A 14,114-nucleotide genomic window follows, 5' to 3' on the forward strand; every position below is an offset into this window, starting at 1 on the left:
GAAATAATATTATTTAGAAAGCAATTCTATACATGGGAGGAGTGTTTTTTTTTTGTTTTTTTTTACTATTCTATACTTTCATCTAACAATTTAATAAACAAAATATTCCATCAATAAATTTAATAAACAAAAGATGCCGTTTTCCGATTGTAGTTTGCTGTGATTTCATTGGCTAAGCGTTTCGACAATTTCCGACAGTTTACGCAACCTATAACATAATTTGCTGACGATAATGCGGTCCCTATTCTGTATAATAATTTTTTTTTTCAAAGAATGATAAAAAAAAGACAAAAGATATATAAAAAATAAAAGATATAAGTATATAGGTATCTAATAAGGCTGTTTGCAATACAAAAATAGCCGCAAGGGTGAAAGACAATATGGACGAAAACATATCAACGAACATTCGATGCCATATTTTTCTTAAATGCTTAGTAATGGCAGAAGTTCATTATTAACCAGCAGAGCGTTATCACTGTCGACTAAGAGAAGAGTCTATCAGGCTGCGTGATGATTGTTAAGAATGAGGTGTCATTTTGGTAGTTATAATAAGTGTAATACGGCATAATTCACGTTGACACACCGGTTCCCGTTAGATTACCGAAGTTAAGCAACGTTAAGCCTGGTCAGTGCTAAAAATGGGTGACCATTTGGGAATTCTATGTGCTGTATGTGCTCTCCGCTTATCTCGACATTGTTTCTAGCACTTCTTGCCACTGGACTCAAGCAGTGCCGATTCAGGAGAGGTGTGGTTGGGGATAGCGCAACCCTTGCCTTACAGTTACATGCGCAGCTACCATTACAGGGTGTATCCATTGTCTCTTAAGACTGGGCGGAGGCATTGCAATAAGTGTGCAATGAATTATCAAATTTGAAACTACGAAACAAAAGAATTGGTTTTTTGTTTATGATATTCAATTCTTGTCTTCTTTGTTTAGTCTTGTAGATCAGCAGATGAGATGTCTTTGCTCCAGGACTATACAACATTAACAGAACCAAAACAGACAAAAGATGAGTAAGTATTTTTGCAATCGTATTCAAGTTCTTGTTTCTAAAAATACTAGCCTGTGTGCTTGGCGTTGCCCGAGTGGTTGGAGATGTGTGTTGGGCAAAAAAAAAAAAAAAAAAAGAAGTTGGAGTAGGCAGGCAGTCTCGAACCCGTACTGTGAAGAAGGAAAAGAACGTGAGAAAAAAAAGTGACGTCTTTGCTGTTCCGTCCATCGCCAAACCGGAAGTGACGAAGATTTGAATTAAGACTAGTCAATCGAAAAGAGAGGATGACTTTCAAAAATATCGTCGATAAAAAAAGTGCCCTCCTTGTAGAAAAGTGCCCAGTTGAGGGTGAACAAATTAATGTTTATAGCCAGTTTTTCGATATTTGTCATCCGAAAAAAATCTTCCATTGCTGGTAGTAATTATAAAATAATGAATATTTATTGATTTTAAACTACCAGTAAAATTAAACTCTATAGGTCATCCCCGCTACACACGCACATGTTTTTACGTTTGAAAAAATATCTGCACATTTAATACGTTTTTTTTTTTTATAGTAATCAGGTGAAAAACAACTCTATAGTTAAATAATTAGAGATTTATAAAGAATTGTAATCAGTAATTTAGTACGGCATCGGTAATTGTATTGGAATCGGGAAAGATATTGGAATCATCCCAACACTACCTATGCAATACCAGATGCTCTTAGGTTTTTTATGAGACACAAGTCGTTTTTCTTTTAATAATTTCCCTCTCTTTACACCCCCCCCCACACACACACACTTAGCATGCACACTCTTAACTTTCTCTTGATTTTGATTTTCTTAGGTGAAACTGATTGGAATTATTTAGGAAAACCAAACCTCCCAACCCCCACCTCACACAAAAAAAAAAACAATCTGAAAAATTGACCTCAATTAATTTGATGAGCAACTTATTTGTATTTTTTTTTTTTGGTAAAGTTTTAAATTTCATCAATTAAACCTTTTTCAATTCATTTTCAGTTTTTTACTACTTACATCATTTAGGTTGTTTTTTTTTTGGTTTGTTTGTTTTGTTTTTTTATTACTGCGCGCTCTCTCTCTCTCTCTCATTTCCTCCACACACACACACACATCACAGACGCACACATAATGTGTGTATGTGGGGGGGGGAGTATGAAATTCATCTTAAATCCAGCTTTGTTTTGTTCATTGGCTATTCCTGTGACAATCATTCATTCTATACTATTAATTGCACACAAGTTGTTATTTTACACAAAGCTATGTTAATGCTGTTTCATGACTTTTGCAGTATAATCTGTACGTAAATGGCAACAATAAATCCAATTGTGTAGGGAAAAAAATCATTAAGGGATGGGGAACAATTTCTACGCCATTCAATAAAGTTTCCACCTATGCAATACCAGATGCCCTTGCTAGTTGTTTATGAGACACAGGTTGTTTTTTCTTTTTATAACTTCCTGCTCTTTGCACACACACACACACACACACACACACACACACACACCCATACACACAGAGAGTACCCCCCTACCCCAATTGTGAAATTCAGCTTTTTATTGTCATGTGATACTCACACCCTCACCGAAGCAAGAAAGAGTGCTATGAATGAAACCTCCACAGATGTGGCAGCAGTATTCTGTCTTAGTTATTGTAAAAAACAAGTGAAGTGTGCATGGTCTCCCGTAAGTGCACAGTGAACGACGCATAAAAAAATGACTAAGTTCAGCACCCCCCCCCCAATTTAGCCCCAAAAGTCCTTAGGGGACGTCAAATCCTGGTGAAAATGAACAAACGGTGCAGTTTTAGGCTTTAACATATGTAAATTTGAGTTTTGCACCATACAAAATAAGAAATGAGTAAGTCCATCATTTGCCCCGCCCCATTTAGCCCCAAAAGTCCCCAAGGCCTTAACATATTTAAATTTGAGTTCAGCACCATGCAAAACTGCTAAATAGCCACACAGAGAAAATTTTGGACAAATATGGTAAAATAGTCCCAAAAACGGAGTGATTTTATTAGCCCTAAAAGAGCCCCTGGGGCACACCCACGAGTTATCGTGAAGTATAGACAAACAAAATTATATAGAAATCAATTAGTTATAACTTTTCAGAAAGTTTTATAAAAATCCAAGGCATCATTTTTTTTTTAATAAGCAGAGAAGTGTCAATTTTAGCCGTTTTAATCTGAAAGGCACCCCTAGAGGGGGCAACCAGAGTTTTCCCGGAAAATCCGTTCTGTTACTTTTTTACTCATATCATGTTTGATGTTTGTGCAAAATTTGAGAAAATTCCAAGGCGTAGTTATTGAGAAAAGAGCAGACAGACGAACAGACAAATGGACAAGGGTGAATTTACAGGTCGATCCTCCTTTTTTCAGGGGACCAGAAAAAAAAATAGAATGGGTGACTTTGATAGTATGGCTGTGTTGAAAGAATGAATAAAAGTTCTTGGGTTAGTAGATGTAGATCAGTTGAGGTAGCAAGTTCAGTTGGCATCAGAGGAAGGCCAAGAAAACATGGGAGGCAGTTATAAAGGACTAGAGAGAAATATGGATAAATAGAGACCTGGCCAGAGATAGGATAGTTTTGAAGTCAATTTCTTAATTCTGTCCTCCATATGCAAGAATAAAAAACGCACGTTAGACTGATAATAACGATGAAGGAAAAAAAAGAAATCATCTCACATTAAGACAAGAAAGCATGCTAGGAGTAGCACCTCCCTAGATGTGGCATTTTATTGTTAAAAAGCAAAATAAAGATAGATGTACAGTCTTCCTGAAGGTAAAAATCTCTTCTATTTCTGAACTTTTGAGATAAGGATTGATTATTCATTTTATTTGGATTCTTTGGACTACTGTTTTCATCTTGAGTGTTATTTTCACAACGTTTCGGTCCATGTAACCTCTGACCTTCTTCAGATGTGCCATGTTAAACTCGGGAATCTTTCTGTCGAACTCGGGAATCTGTACAGAATTTTTGAATGGAACCCCTTTTTTAATCCACAAGGGCAGCATACTTTATCCACTACGCCACAAGACCCGTAGCATAGTGGATAAAATCCTTTGTAAAAATTCATTTGTAAGTTACACTCTTCTGGAGATTGAAAGTGCAGTCCTCAGTGCCGATGATACTCACTATATAACTGTGAATTAGTTAGGAATTCTACTCAGCCGTGACTGATCGGATAGGAGCATGCTAGTCCCATGGATTAAATAAAAGTTCTTTTTCGAATTCTATTCAGATTCCCAAGTTCAACGAAAAGATCCCCGAGTTTAACAGAAAGATTCCTGAGTTCGACAAGAATCACCTGAAGAAGGTCGGAGGTTACATCAACCAAAACACTCAAGATGAGAACAAAGAATCCAACTAGTCAAAATCTCTTTTCTTTAATAATCAGCAGAATTGATAAAGTGCAGATGTAATCTTGCAGGACATTCGGTACCTAATGTAAACTAAAAATTGAACATTACACCTCATCAGACATGATTCGATGCTCCAACCACTGAGTCATCTTTTGCCCAAATGATCCTTGCCATTACTGAACCGATTCGCTTGTTCTTGTAACCGGGAATTCGCTTGTTCACTTGACTTCATCCATATTGAAAAATATTAATTGAAAACAATTTATGCCTTTCTTCATCTTTCTTTCTCCGTCCCCGCATCACGCAATGTCATCCTCGGCCGTTGACACTGTAACAGCGTCCCTGGTGAAATATCTCTTCGGACAACAAATCGGATCAAGAGGAAAGTAGAAGAAAATGAGTTCCGATAATGCCGTAGACATCTGATGGCGGGCTTTACTGGTTCATCGACTTCATCAGTGTAGAAAACACACGAATGCTGAGCCAGATTCCTCAGCCCTGACTCCGGCCGGGCAGATACAGTGTCCAACCAGTTGTGTATAATCTTTGCCAACATGCTATGAAATATGCCCGTCTCATCGTGTCATCAATGTGACTCATGGCGGATCACTGTCTTGTTCATTCGTCCACTGCTGCAATTGCCACCTCTGCAGCTTGACCCTGCTGCCCTTTCCCCTCCCCAACTCCGTCCTCTCCTCTCTCTCTCTCTGTGCCTCCCTCCCTCTCTCTCTCTCTCACTTTTTCTCTTCCCTTTTCCTTCAACTAATAGGGAATGTTGCAAATTTATGTCTGCTGTTTGAATTTAGGCATGTCTTATTTCTCCATTCTCTACCCTGGCTCAACCTGCTTATTGGTGACATGCTGAACTTGTTCGGCCATACTGTGCTTAGCTGCAGGTTGGATTTCTCTTGTTAAATAGGTCAATAGAAATGAAGAAGCTTCAGATGTAAAAACAACATTTAATGTTATATTGAGTAATATTATTTTGAGTATTATTACAGATGAGTAGTATTATTTTGAGTAGTGATATATTAAGAGCCATTACATTCAGTATTATTATATTGAATATTATTATATGACTATATTCAGTAATATAATTTTGAATAGCATTACATATGAGTATTATTATATGAATAAGGCATTATTTATATATATATATATATATATATATATATATATATATGTATATATATATAGTAAGTTATAAAATATATATGGCTTAATCGCCCTATATATTTTATAACTGCTTAATCGCCATATATATTTTATAACTTACTAACTAGCTCTACCTACGTATTGAGCACTTTTGAAGTAAATACTTAAAGTTTACGCATAAATGTATACTTTCGTATATTAATTTTATGTGAGTAAATTAAGTAGTTTATATATATATATATATTAGTATTAAAGCTCTTTGGAGCATTAATAATTTAAAAACTTTAAATAAATAAACAAAACGGTTTTTAGAACACGTTAAGATGCAAAAATTTTATTAAAAGAAGAAAAGAAAAAATAATTTAATTTTTTTCTTTTTGCCATTCTTTTGTTTTTTCTCTTTTTTAAAAGTTTGCACAATTTTTATTACTTATAAGAAATATTTCAACTTTAAAAAAAAAAGAAAAATAATGGCAAATAAAATGAAATAATTTTTTTATTTCTTTTTACTAAAAAAACAGTTTCGTCTGTTTCTTCAAGGTTTATATATATATATATATATATATATATAAACCTTGAACAAACACGCATCATTGTTTCTAACGCATGTTCATAACGGGGCTTGCTTTCCTAGCATCTTACACCGTTAATTTCTGCAACAGAGATGAAATTTTCAGATAATGAATGCATAAGTAAAGTCATTATAACAATGTAATTTGCAATCCCCTCTGATGCTTTCGGGCAGAATAAACAAATAAGAGACATTGCTTTTGAAACGCTCCTCACGATACATATGTGTGTGTGTGTGTGTGTGTGTGTGTGTGTGTGTGTGTGTGTGTGAAATGTTATGTCCATAACGGACAGAGTAATTTTAATGGAGGGCTCAATGCGTAGCAGAGCAAGGTTAAAAGTTAATATACGAAAAACAACCAAATCGCATAAATTTATTTCAACTCGTTTGAAAAGGCTCTATTGTCTTGAAATAAATTTATAATGAGATTTGGCTAAATTCTTTATGGCTTTTCTTCCCTTATATATATATATATATATATATATATATATATATATATATATATATATATATATATATATATATGAGAGAAAAGGAACAAACTAAATTATGTGCTCATCAACGTTTCGTCTTTATTGTGAGACTTCTTCTGGATGAATGAGATTAAGAAAACAAAATATCAGTACAAATATTTGATATTTATATATATATATTTTTTTTTGGTTCCATTTTAGAAACGAAAAAAATCGTTGGAAATTCATAAATTATAAAACGATGTTATAAAAAGATCTTACTCTCTTTCACAACGCTATGCCCCTTCCATATTTGAATTTCCAACGATTTTTTTCGTTTCTGAAATGGAACAGGGCCATACATATCATTACATCAAAAATATATTTTCAAATATGTGTACTGGTGTTTTGTTTTCTTAATTTCATTTATCCAGAGGAAGTCTCGCAATAAAGACGACACGTTAACGAGCACATCACTTGGTTTGCTCCTTTTTTTTTATCTCTCTATTTCGTCGGAATACTATTTCCATAATTCTCATCATATATATATGTGTGTGTGTGTGTGTGTGTTATAGGGTGTCTATAAGGACAAGGAGCATTGCAGTTATGAAAAGCTCAGTAGGTGTTGTTACCTAGAGCTATATATAGAAAGGATGAGGGATTAATAATAGTGAAATTATCAAGTTTACATAGGAGAGACATAATAAAATCCAATTTTTCATGTATGATCGTTTCAGATACGATATCCTTTTATTTATTCAATATTTACAAATAAAAGTATCAAGAAATCATTTTATATATATACTAGCTGTACCCTGCCACGCGTTGCTGTGGCTTAATTTCGTGTAATGGAAAATTCTAATAAAAAGAGAAAATGCATGTTTCTTATATTCTTAGTACAGCAATCCACGCCAAAAAGTTAAAAAAAAAAAAAGGCGAAAATGGAAAAAAAATATGGTACTCTTGCAGAATTGGATCCGGATCCTCAGGAGTTACCATCAATCATGGCTTGGGCTCGACCAACATTCAGTGGATTAAGCCGAAATTTGCTAAACCATTGAAACGCTAAATAGTTTTCTTTTTTATTGTATTAAAAAATGTGAGTTTTTAATTAATATTTGGGTAAGGGGGTTGTTACTATACACAGATTCGAAAAAGTTGTTCAAAAACGAATAAATGAAAGCAAACGTAAGGTAAATTACGTTTCTATCTAACTGGATAATTTTTTAGTGTTTTTATTTAATGTGAAATGTTTAATCGGCTCAAAAACGCAGTGTTTATCTATGTATTTGAAAAAGACAAATGGTCGCGGACTCTGTTGAATACGTTAAGTTTGGGAAAATCAGTTAAAAACTATACAAAACAATGTCAGACACCTACTGATTATATGTTATTGTGACATAGGCTGACATATTCGGTGGGTTTCTGATAGTATTTTGTGTAGTTTTTTAGTTTTAAATCATTTTCTCAAACTTAACATCATCAACAGTGTCCATCACCGTTTGTATTTTTCAAATACACTGATAAACACTGTTCTTCGAGCCGACTAAACGTTATAGTAAATAAAACGGGTTTGTATTACTAAACACAGAAATGAAAAAGTTGTTGAAAAATAAATATAACAAATAAATGTTATCAAAGGCAAGATAAGTTACTTTTCTACCTAACTGGATAAGATTTTAGTGTTTTTATTTAGTGTAAAATATTTAATCGGTTTGAAAAAATGTAGTGTTTATCTGTATATTTGAAAAATACAAATGACGGCAGACTGGTGAACACATTAACTTTGGGAAAATGAGTTAAAACTAAAAAACTATACAAAATACTGTCAGGAACTCACTCAATATATGTTACTGTGACATAGGCAGACATGTATTCAGTGGTTTTTAACAGTATTTTGTATAGCTTTTTTTTAATTTTAACTCATTTTCTCAAACCTAATGTGTTAACACAGTCTGCCGCCATTTGTAATTTTCAAATATAACAGTAAACGCTGTGTTTTTTGAGCCGAATAAAAATTTTGCATTAAAAAAACAAAACAAATTATCCATTTCGGTAATAAAGTAACATATGTTGCCTTTGACAATATTTGTTATACATTTATTTTTTGACAACTTTTTCGAATCTATATGTACAGTAGTACAAACCCAATAAAAACACTAAAAATTATCCAATTAGGTAGAAAAGTAACTTATCTTGCCTTTGAAAATATTTACTTGTTATATACTTGTTTTTGTTGACAACTTTTTCAAGTCTTTGTGCAAGTACAAACCCAAAGGTGTATTTTTCTGTCTAATTTTATTTTTGTTACCGAGCTTAAATTTAAATTTCACGATATCTTTTTTGGGGGGAGGGTATATTTTTTTTACATTAGGTCCACCTCCACAATTTTCGACTATGCTGAATAAGAAAATATAATTTAAAATTTGCAGAGGCCATTAGTTTTCGAGATATAAAGACCTGTACTATGCACTATAATTCACTGACGGCCATGAACAAACACTCCCAACCTCCCCATATTAAGAACAGCTTTCGGAATAAACAACACCCATGCCTAACCACATGTTTTAACCTTTTACCTGTCTTTCGTCTTTTAAAAACGGCTTTTGGAATAAATACCACCATTCTCCCCATGTTAAGAACGGCTTTCAGAATAAACACCCCCAACCTACCCATGTTAAAAATTGTGGAGGTGGACCTAATGTGAAAATTTACCTTTTGTTTTTTTAATAAATTGTTAGTTGAAAGCACAGAATAGTGACAAAACATCATCCCCTCCCCTTGGTAAGAATAGCAAAAAAAAAATAATGGCTTTCTTGGTAGAAACTTTTCTGTATTTCACCTAACAATTTCTGGTGCTAATGAACTTACTAATCCGCGCTATTTTTTAAATCGAATTTCCAAGTTTAATTAAAGTTTTATGATATGTTTTTTTATTCAATTGTAAGGTTAAAGTACAGAATAGATACAAAACACCCTCCCTCCCCATGTTAAGAATGGCTTTTTAAATAATAACGTTATTATTTCAGCACGGATCACTCTCTACATGAGTACCTAATATTTTTTTCAGCCATTCTTACCTTAGAGAGTGGGTGCTGTTTTGTAACTATTCTGTGATTTTTTAACTAACAATTTATTATTAAAAAAAGATATTGTGTAATTATAAAAAAATAAAAAGATATTGTGAAAGTTGAAGTTAACTTGAAAAAAAACAATGTGAACGGCGCGTTCAACATTGTAGCCGGACCTTATTTGGCAATAAGGTCACGTGAGTCGATTAATGGGTGCTAATGCACTTACTGATCCGCGCTATGTTTTTTAAATCGTATTTCCAAGCTTAATCAAAGTTTTATGTTTTTTTGGTATTTGTTTTAAGATTAGGTCCACCTCCACAATTTTCTTTTAAATAACGACTTTTAAAGGTTTCCGACTATGCTGAATACAGAAATCGCATTGAAATTTTGCAGAAATAAGTAGTTATCGAGATATAGATAGTTGTTTTATGCATTGTATTCTTTGGCGGCCATCTTTGTTACGCACGTAGATTTGCTTATGACGCGCACAAGCGTGTAAAAAAGATGGCTGCCAGAGATTAAAATGCATTATACAAACTTTTAATATCTCGATAACTACTTATTTCTGCAAAATTTCAATGCGATTTCCGTATTTAGCATAGTCGAAAACCTACAAAAGTCGTCATTTAAAATAAAATTGTGGAGGTGGACCTAATCTAAAAATTTACCGTTTTTTTTCATTCAATTGTAAGGTTAAAGTACAGAATAGGTGCAAAACACCCTCTTCTCCCAATGTTAAGAATGTCTTTTTAAATAATAAGGTTATTATTTCAGCACGGATCAATAAGTGCACGAGTACCCAATTTCTTTAAAAGCATTCATATTTTCTGTAAAAAAAAAAAAAAAAAAAGTGTGCACTTTCAATCTTTGTTAAAAAAGGTTTTCTTGAAAAAAAAACAAAAAAATACGGTAAAAAAGCAAAGAACAAAACGTTAATCGGTATTCATGCAGAGAGTGATCCTTGCTGAAATAATAACGTTATTATTTAAAACATTCTTAACATGGGGAAGGGAGGGGGTTTGTACCTAATCTGTACTTTAACCTTACAATTGAATAAAAAACATATAATAAAACTTTAATTAAACGTGGAAATACGATTTAAAAAATAGCGCGGATCACTCTCTGCATTAGCACCGAAAGTACAGATTAGTTAGAAAACATCCTCCCTCCCCATGTTAAGAATGGCTTTCTAAATAATGTTAATGCTTCAGTACTGTTCCTTGTTTGCTTAAGTTTAATTTTTTTATGAAATTGTTATGTGAAAGTCCAGAATAGTTACAAAACACCCCTATCCCTATGTTAAGAATGGCTTTCTAAATAATACCGTCATTATTTCAGCAGGGTAGCTTCTCTGCATAAGTACCATGTTTTGTTTTTAAATTGTTAGATGAAAGGACAGAATTGTTACAAAATACCATCCCCATGTTAAGAATGTCTTTCTAAATAACATTATTTCAGCACGGTATTTTCTATGCATACGTACTATCTATTTTTGTTTATTAAATTGTTAGGTGAAAGTATAGAATAGATGCAAACCTCCCTCCCAATGTTAAGAATAGCTTTCTAAATAATGGTATTATTTCAGCACGGTACCTTCTCTGCATAAGTACTATCTTTTGTTTATTAAATTGTTAGGTGAAAATATAAAATAGTTACAGAACACTCTCCCTTTCCTATGTTAAGAATGGCTTTCTTAATAGCGTTATTTCAGCACGGTACCTTCTCTGTATAAGTACCATCTTTTGTTTATTAAATTTTTAGGTGAAAGTATAGAATAGTAACAAAACGTCCTCCCCATGTTAAGAATGGCTTTCTAAATAACGTTATTATTCTATTATTATATTATTATGATACTTTCTCTGCATAAGTACCATGTTTTGTTTATTAAATTGTTAGGTGAAAGTACAGTACTCATGCAGAGAGTGATCCGTGTTGAAATAATAACGTTATTATTTAAAAAGCCATTCTTAACATGGGGAGGGGAGGGTGTTTTGTACCTAATCTGTATTTTAACCTTACAATTGAATAAAAAAAACATATAATAAAACTTTAATTAAACCTGGAAATACGATTTAAAAAATAGCGTGGACCACTCTTTGCATTAGCACCAAATATTATTTAAGCAAGTTACCAATCCGTAAAAAAAAAAACTGTACTTTTACCAACCAATCTTGTATCGAAAAACAAAAAAAAAAAAACTCAAAAAGCAAACGACAAACTTTTTTTTTTGCCTTATATAATAAAGAAAAAATGTTTAAATTAAAAAATTTGGAAGATAAACAAATGAATTGTTTGTTTTTTTACTTATCGAGTAAACAGAAAATGAAATCTCGTTTGTTTCGTCAATTCGTGGCTGTGAAATGAATCGAACCGGAAGTTCAGTTTTATCAACAAAACTGGTTCGCACTAACGTTACGAAAATATATTTATTTTATTTAATATTTTAATAATTTGCGAGGTAAATTTATTTTAATAACATAAAAACATCCCTCGACTCTAAAGATGGGTTGTCTGAAAATTTCAAATAAATTGGTAACGTAGAAATATGGTTTTATTTGCTTATAACGAACCAAGAATTACATTTATATATATATATATATATATATATATATATATATATATATATATATATATATATATATATATATACTGACTCAACGGGTCACGTGTCATCTAGTAGATTATAAAAATCACTGCATATTTCAGAGAAGTCATTAATAATTCTATTTATATGTAGATTATTAGATTATGGTATTATTATTATGATTGTTAACCCCTCCGCCGCCTCCTCTTTCTACTCCCTCCTCCTCCTCCTTTGATTAAACAATACAATGAAACGCAGCTCAAACTGCTGTTTGACTAACTTTGTCTTTATTAAAAACAAAAACAGTTGATTTTCTCAAATGCTTTCTATTTCAGTTTTTTTTTTCCTTACTATGACAAACATAGTTGCTGTTACATTAAACAAGGTGCAAAAATAAAGAGACAATACAACGCAATTAAAAGACAAAGAAAGTGAAAATCTTCGTGACTGTTATGTTGTTCCAGATATCAAGTTGTCGGTGTCAGCGATTGTTTTGAAATCAAATTATTTTCATGTTTGTAATTTTCGATAAGGCAGAAATATCCTTACTTTCTTTGTCTATTCATCTGACACACATTTTGTGCGGCCTGTGGAAATTCCACGGTGCTTTTTACGTCAATCCATATTATTCACTGTCTTCGGACAACTGTTCTCATTTTGGATACTATTTTCACAGCGCTTTGGTTCATGTAACCTTCTTCAGGTGCATCGTGTTGAACAACAGAATTTATATAGAATTTGGAAGAGAATACCTTATTTACTTCATGTGGTTAGTAGAGGCGGAAGTAACTAACCCTCTCACGGATTCAATCGTTCTCTTATTATTCATTAAAAATCGATATATATATATATATATATATATATTATTTTATTTTATTCAGTTTAGAAAAACGAAATTACCATGAGTCGCTACAATGAATCTGTTGTGTCAGTCTTAAAAGACATCGTCAGACGAAAATATATTATTTCTGTTCTTATTTGAGGACAGTTTTTTCTAATCGAATAAGAACAGAGGTATATTGTCGCCTAATTGAATAAAGTAATATTTCTCTTTTAAATTGAGCATTATCAACAACCTTGCTAATATATATATATATATATATATATATATATATATATATATATATATATATATATATATGTATATAATCCATTACTTTTAAAGCCCTATATTCCCCTTCCTTTCTTTGTCCGCATAAAATTTTTTTTATCTGTAACTTTAAAGATAGGGACAAACTACTAAATATTAGAAATGAACTGTCAATTGTTTGCAAGCATTACAAATCCCACTTCCTTAGCAACTTCACACCATACGGAAGCAGTTTACCTTAACTTTATTCCATTAGTAATAAGAAGAAGAACAATAGTTATTTATCCTTCATCCCATTAGTAATAATTATAAAATAATAGTTATTTATTTGTTATTCCATTACTAATAATAATAATTATAAGTTAATTTTCATTTATTCCATTAGTAATAATTATAAAATAGTAGTTATTTATTTGTTATTCCATTAGTAATAATAATAATTATAAGTTAATTTTCATTTATTCCATTAGTAATAATTATACAATAATAGTTATTTTATTCCATTAGTAATACTTGTACAATAATAGTTATTTATCTTTTATTCCATTGGTAATAATAATAATAATGCTGATAATAATAATAATAATAATAATAATAATAATAATAATAATAATAATAATAATAGTTGTTATCTTTTATTCCATTAGTAATAATTAAAGATAATAGTTATCTATCATCACATTAGTAATAATATTAAAAATAGCTTTTATCTTTTATCCCGTTCATGAGTATAAAATTATATCAATTTATCTTCTATTCCATTAGTAATAATAATAATAATGATAATAATAATAATAATAATAATAATAATAATAATAATAATAAAGTCA

General features: G+C 31.8%; 1 protein-coding gene across 2 annotated transcripts in view; it reads left to right on the plus strand.

Annotated features, from left to right (window-relative positions):
- LOC145249691 (centlein-like) overlaps nt 1–14,114 on the plus strand; it is a 1,118,615-nt gene that overhangs the window by 634,745 nt on the left and 469,756 nt on the right. For both annotated transcript variants that reach the window (XM_080111490.1, XM_080111491.1), the window contains exon 8: nt 939–1,015. In XM_080111490.1, coding sequence (XP_079967616.1) covers nt 939–1,015 — 77 coding nt within the window. The remainder of the gene's footprint in view (nt 1–938; nt 1,016–14,114) is intronic.

The sequence above is a fragment of the Euprymna scolopes genome, chromosome 28 (assembly GCF_053919585.1).
Source record: "Euprymna scolopes isolate OS-2025 chromosome 28, ASM5391958v1, whole genome shotgun sequence".
Classification (NCBI taxonomy): Eukaryota; Metazoa; Mollusca; class Cephalopoda; order Sepiida; family Sepiolidae; genus Euprymna; species Euprymna scolopes.